The sequence below is a fragment of the Cicer arietinum genome, chromosome 7 (assembly GCF_000331145.2).
Source record: "Cicer arietinum cultivar CDC Frontier isolate Library 1 chromosome 7, Cicar.CDCFrontier_v2.0, whole genome shotgun sequence".
Lineage (NCBI taxonomy): Eukaryota > Viridiplantae > Streptophyta > Magnoliopsida > Fabales > Fabaceae > Cicer > Cicer arietinum.
The window spans coordinates 6,603,358-6,610,227 of NC_021166.2; the positions used below are offsets into that span (position 1 = coordinate 6,603,358).

The following is a 6,870-nucleotide window of genomic DNA, read 5'->3' on the forward strand; positions in this document are numbered from 1 at the left end:
ATATTTAACTTTTAATTATTGTAAAATAATTTAAATATTATAAAATTATAATTTATATAATTATAATATTGATAGTAACAATGGTCGAAAATAATAATTATGAAAAGTGACTATGTAATGGTAACCAATTGTTGAAGGTGGCAATTGTATAGGTCAATGGTCATATGTAGTGATTGATGGTGAGGGTACTCGAAGATGGTGGTGGTAGATGGTAGATGGAGGTGGTGGAGTAGTCGGAAGTGCTAGCAGAGTGGTCGGTAGTAGTTGAAGTAGTAATTAAGTTTATTAGTAGTGAATATTAATTTAAAACAAAAAATAGTTATAAAATCAGTTTTTTTAGTTTCAGAAAAATTGTTACGAAATTAAATAAAAAATCAATTTGGTCTCATTTTATTCAAAAGAAACAAAAATTCACGACAACTCTAAACCGTGTTGTATATTGTCTATCACAGATTCATTAGTTCTTGTATTATTTTGGTTTAAACTTTTATTTATGTTATGATTTCAAAATTACATCTATTTTCAAATATGTAATCAGATGTGAAATTTGAAAACTTAAGTTAATAATTGAATTGCTTTCTTAATTTTATTTGCAATAATATTGAATAGTATATGTTCCTTAATTATTTTGAGTATCTTTTTAATTATAACAATAATTGTGTGGATAATGGTTTCGGTGAAGACATCGTCTTTTTTCTTGTGGATAATTTTATGAATGTTATGCTTTGAGGAAATTAAAACTATTAGTTTTGATATGAATTTTAACGGCGCTCAAGCGTTATGATTTTGGTGCTTATTTTATTCAAAAAATTTAGGATTTAGTTGGTCGTGTTTTTTTTCATATTGTTGTTCCATTTTTGTGTGGGATTAGATTATTCCTAATTATAATACAATATTTTTGTGCTTATTCTTAAGATTGACTATTATGGTACAATCGAGCATTATAGATCCATTGCTCTTGACAACTTTAGATTCAAAATTATTACTAAAGTTCTTAATGATAGATTATATTCCCACCAATGTGATCTCCATTATTGATGGACAAATCTGTCACTTTGATGGACAAATCTGTCACTTTTTTCTTCTTTGTATTTCGACATAAGAAGGTGTAGTCTCCCTCTCTTCTCATGCAAAAAAAAAGGAAAGTTACCTCTAAAGACCTAACGCTAGGGGGAGAGAAATTACCACTATTATGCCTAATATCATATTTCTTCATCAAAGAAGTTTCATTCAAGGTTTCACATTTGTCTCTCGTCAAAAAAATTTAATATGCTTGAGACTATAAACTTTGTTAAAAATATGACTTTCAAAATTGATATAAGAAAAATCTTTAACAATATAGAATGAACATTCCTTATCAAAGTTCTACATGTGTTTGATTTCAACAATAAATTTTGTCATTGAATTAATACTATTCTCAAGTCCGTTGATTTTTTCATATCTATTAATGGAAAGTATATTGGTTTCTTTTCTTGTCTAATGAGTGTTAGACAAGAAAATCTGTTGTCTCCTCATTTATTATGCATTGCTAAAAATATTCTGAACAAAACTATATTTAAGTTGGTTGATGAATGTTCTCTTTATTTGATAAATAATCCTAAATGCATTGTTTTCCTCTCCATATTTTGTATATCGATGACTTGATGATTTTTCGCAAAGCCTCTCTTCCTAATTAACCACACCTCGAAAACCTCTTTGTTGGATTTACCAATATCTCTAGTTAAAATATCATCCTAATAAATCATAAAAAAAATATAAAAAGAACATACAAACCCCACAAACATACTAGTAGTCGATAGTCAAAGGAAAACACATTCAACTGTTTTTGATATTGGACACTAGTCGAGAAAGCTTAATGGGGATAACTTGAAATATATATATATATGCAGCCAACATAAGAGTGCCTAATTATTATTGCTTAAAACAATAATACCTTGTTCTATAGCACTTTTCGCTTTTAGAGAAAGCAACTAAACGTAAAAGCACACTTTTTTTTGGTGTTGTTGTTGAAACGAGAAGCCTTAAATTTCTATTTAATATAAGATGGTACTCTCTCCATAATTAAATATGAATATAAAAAATAATTAAAAGATTGATATATTTAGTTAAAAATTTAATCTAGATACATCAAATTTTCAATTATCTTTTTATTTATTGAAATAATTTAATTACAGCATTGAATGACTTTATTTTTTATTTTTTATTTATAAATAGTTTTTTTATTTATAAATAGTCGTAGACCTAATAATATCGATGTATACAAAAATCGATGCAGACCACAAAGTTAAATTGGTGTATATTTTCTTTTTAAATCAAATATCCTCTTTGCGCAATTATTGTGACTAAATTATTTGAGTTAAATAGAATTACATTGAACGACAGAATTTTCTTAAAAGTGAGTTTGAGAGTTTAGAAGCGGAGATGCGGCTTTGAAGAGTTTTGGAGGACTTTGATCAATTCTTCAAATTCAATTTTTTTTTTAGTTTCACATAAGTTCCCTCCATCGGATGTAATCCTATATGAAATGTCGAACACTAAATATGGATATATCTCTTAATTTAAACCTGGACTTACCATATTGTGAGAGTCTTACCCTTTATGCTAGACCCAACTCCTGTTAGTATGTTATTATAATAGTCTAAATATTAAAAATATATTAATTATAAACATTTATTTATCATTCTATACAAAACACTCTCTTAAAAAAAATGAAAGAATTCTTTATTTTTTTCCTTTATTATCCTCCTCTAAAACTTCTCATCTAAATTCTCAAATAGAGCCCAAGATGGTTGAGTTCAAGTCCTTTTGTTAAATTCAAATAGATTTCATCATAGCGTTTTTTAAGTAAATTAGAGTTATACATATAGGAACAACCAATAGAGAACATTAAGACAAAATTTGAGACTATTCAAGAAGGTGGATGCACTTTAAAAATCTTAAATGACCCCAATATAAATATAAAAGCTAAGTTATAAAAAAGAACAAAACAATGAAAGAGCTTTAACATTGGGATACACGGTTATATGCCTCCCCTTTCCATTCATAAACGCTTAATCAGTAAGGAGAGTGTGATCATATATAATCTCATCAAGAATGTGTTCCTTTAGAGCTGGCTTGGGAGGACAGTGTTTGGTTTAATAATTAAACAAAAATGTAAATAAAGTAGCTTTTAGATTCAACCACTGTTCACTGGCCACGTAAAGGAATCTACTTTTTACGTCTTCCTCCATAGTTTATTTCAAAAAGTGGTAACAAATAAAATTGGAGAAGCTCACTTTTTACGTGTGTGTGGACCAATGTTTACTATTAGAGCATAATATTAAAACACAAAATTTGATATAAAATAAAATATAAATATAATATTATATAAAATATAATAGGAGTTATATTTTAATTTTTTATAAAATATTAAAATAATATATTTATATCTTATTTTATATTTAATTTTATATTCTAATAATATTACTATTCGAATCAAATGTTTTAATGTTCCAATGAAGATAAAAATAATAAAAACTATACGATCATGAATCAGCATAACACCTGGAAATATTACTTACTAGTATTATTATATTAGCCTATAGGTGTTTGAGTATGACAATCATAGAAGATAGATGGACATGGATTCCATAAACATTGAAGATAAAATGACTTGGATTCCATACATGAAGAATAATTTTGTTTCGATGCACGTAATTTCATTTGTTTAATTTTAATAAAACTTTTTCCTTAAAACTTTTTCCTAAACTTTTTTTAGTGTTATTTATGACATTGCAAAACAAATTTATTATGAACTTTTATTTCCCATGCATTCAGATTTGTGATGTGAGCTATCCTATTTTGATGTAACGGTCCAAATTAATTGAGTGCGGCATTCTCATCGTTATTCAATTATGGAGAGTCTCATTCCGATGTCTTGTATAGTTATTTCTTTTTATAGAAAATGTCAATGATTAGTTTGTTAAAAGAAAAAGAATATAGATCAAACTTTAAAACTCATTTTATAATACTCCTTAATTTAGTGTTTCAACTCAATCCCCCTTAGTAAAAAAAAAACGAAAAAATATAGAAAGACACCAATACTTCTTAGACACTCTGAGTAAAAAATATTAAAAGTGATGTTATATAATAATCATGTGATAGAAAGAAAAGAAAAAAGTATTAAAAAAGTGTAAAGAAATTGTAAGTGTACATATATTATTACTATTTTAGAAGGAAAAAAATGAAGTTATATACAAATGAACATCAAATTTGATAGTAATAAATTAATAATTGATGGATGAAAGTCCTTTTCTTTAAGCTGATGGATGAAAAGCCTTTGCTAGACGAGACAGGGATAAAATAAAAGTAATCAACATGTCATGGCAAATTTGCATCCTTAGAAGGATATGATTGGCTGAACTTCTAAAAAATCAAAATTGATATTAAAAGTGGAAAATTGATTTTGAATTGGTTGATTATTCTAGCCAATTTAAATTATATCCAATTTAAATTATATCCAATTCAACTCAAATTTCATAAGAATCTTAGTTTAATTTCTCTTGTTGTCTATAAAATTGATCATAGTATGAAATTAGAATGTAATTTTTGCTTCTAAAATAAATTTTGTTTGAAATTTTTTAGTCAAATCATTTGAAAAAAATACATCCAAGATAAATCAATTTATAAAAAAAATATTTAAAATCAATTTTTATGACATGAAAACCAAACACATACAAAGTGAAGTGCCACCGTGATGGTAAATAATAGATTACACGGTCAAATTTCAATGACAACATCCAAAAAATGACTGGATCAGATTACAGAATCCAAGTATCCAACAACAACCTTATCCTCCAAATGTTCCAAATTGCCATGTCTTCTAAATTTTCATGCCCCAAAAATTAAGGAAAAAGAAAAAAGAGAGAGAGAGAGAGAGAGAAAAAAAGACATGGCAACAAATTTTCTCTCAACAGCAAACCCCTTTCATCTAGCATCTTCATCACAATCCTCAGTACCCTCTAACTCTTTGCCTATCAAATTCAATGTGAAAAGACAATTAACTCTTTGCAAAGTTGTTAATCAACAAGCATTGAATTCTTTAAGTGTGACCAAAAGAGGCATATCAATAAGTTTTGTGACCAGTTTGGTTCTTTCATTGGGTGGTAAAGGTTGGTTTGATGCTAATGCTGCAATACTTGAAGCAGATGATGATGTGGAGTTATTGGAAAAAGTGAAGAAAGATAGAAAGAAGAGACTTGAGAAACAAGGTGTCATCAGTTCATCCACCAAAGAAAAAGGTTTGATAATCCTGCAAATATTACATTTTTATTTTTATGTGCATTATTGATTTGTCCTATTATGTGTTTTTAGAAATATATGAAATTCATTTTCATGTTAATTCCTTAAATTTAATGTTTTTGTTCACCTTCAATACAAATAAATTGGAGATTCTGCACTGTAGAGACTAGTAGTAAGTAATTGAACACAATTCTTGAGCGTTTCTAACTATGAAGCCCCATAAAAACAAATATACCAGACAGTGACATTGACTTGTAAGTAATTGAGATAATCCACACGTGTCGGTGTTGTGTCGGTATCAGACACGGACACACGACTTAGTGTTACATAGGTTTATCAAAAATAAAAAGTCTCATAAACTGCAAAGCTTGGCTTCTTGTTCTATTGATTTTTCACCAGGAAATTTTATAGGTCTAATTTTAATGCATTATTAGCGTAATAAATTTTAGTATTATGTGATTTTGTATTGAATCTCATTTGCTATTTACTTAATTATATGAGGTGCTTTATTACACTTACATGACAACAACTCTGGATACTAAGTTTAGATTTTTTATACTACCACTGCATTAAAAGTACATTCTTGCTGTATTCAATTATGTGATTCTTTCACATATATTAATTGAACTACTTGTTTCATGGGAACAAATGTTCAGGTGCATGTTTGGATTGGTGGTGAGTTTGGTTAAATCACGGTGGGACTGTGATTTTGTTGAACCTCTAAAATGTAGTTTATGTCAAAATCACAATGGTCATCATGATTCTGATAAAGCCATCACTAATCTAAACATGCATTAAAGAAAACCTCAACATATATGGAGAGTAGATAATAGAGCGCACTTCTATTAGCACTGTTGAGGCTTTCACTGGCTCTGGCGGACCCCTAAGACTCAACTCGCCTAAACTTTATCACATAAAAAAAAGAAAGTAGGTAATAGAGTTATATAGAGATATACATGTTGTATGTATTCTGCACGTGTTAAATGCGCAAAGCTATTTATGCCATGCTGGCAGCTTCTGTTATAGTCAGTTATGCCATGCCGGCGCTGGTAGTTAAAGCTCTACCTTCATCAGCTTGTATATATACTTACCTCTATAAAAATTTGAAATCAATGAATATTTAATCAAAATGTTGAAGAGCAACACTTCAATGAATTCTATCAGTAGATGTTTCAGATTATAGTGGCCCATTTCTTATGGATCTCAAATGAACAATAATTCCACCCATGCTGCTGAACTGATACATTTGACCTTATCCCTTGTTTAGACTGTAATGTGAATAATTTATTTATTTACCTTAAGAAATTGAACACAGCATTACATTTCAAAATCAAGTTGTTTGCTCACTGCATCTACAAGGCTAGTAACTTGTTTGCAGTTTCAACTTAGGGAATAAAGTGATATAGTAAAGATTTGAAATAGTCAGAATGGTTTCTATATCATTTTCGTTTCATGATTATCTTCTATTCTGTAGTTCATGTTATTGTTTGATCAATTTCCTTCTTGAAAAACTCAAAACACCACTTTCTTTCTCGGTAGAATGAAAGAAAATTTCAGGCTGCCTTGTTTTGCATAGTGTTATCAAAATTC

The 6,870-nt window shown here is 28.4% G+C and overlaps 1 protein-coding gene across 2 annotated transcripts in view; it reads left to right on the forward strand.

Moving 5' to 3' along the window:
- The first annotated feature begins 4,831 nt into the window (after positions 1–4,831).
- Positions 4,832–6,870, forward strand: part of LOC101504734 (thylakoid lumenal 16.5 kDa protein, chloroplastic) — a 3,863-nt gene continuing 1,824 nt past the window's right edge. Inside the window, exon 1 of one of the 2 annotated variants that reach the window (XM_073364008.1) lies at positions 4,832–5,279. In XM_073364008.1, coding sequence (XP_073220109.1) covers positions 4,931–5,279 — 349 coding nt within the window. In that variant the 5' untranslated portion in view covers positions 4,832–4,930. The remainder of the gene's footprint in view (positions 5,280–6,870) is intronic. The other variant, XM_004508423.4, reaches the window with a different exon arrangement.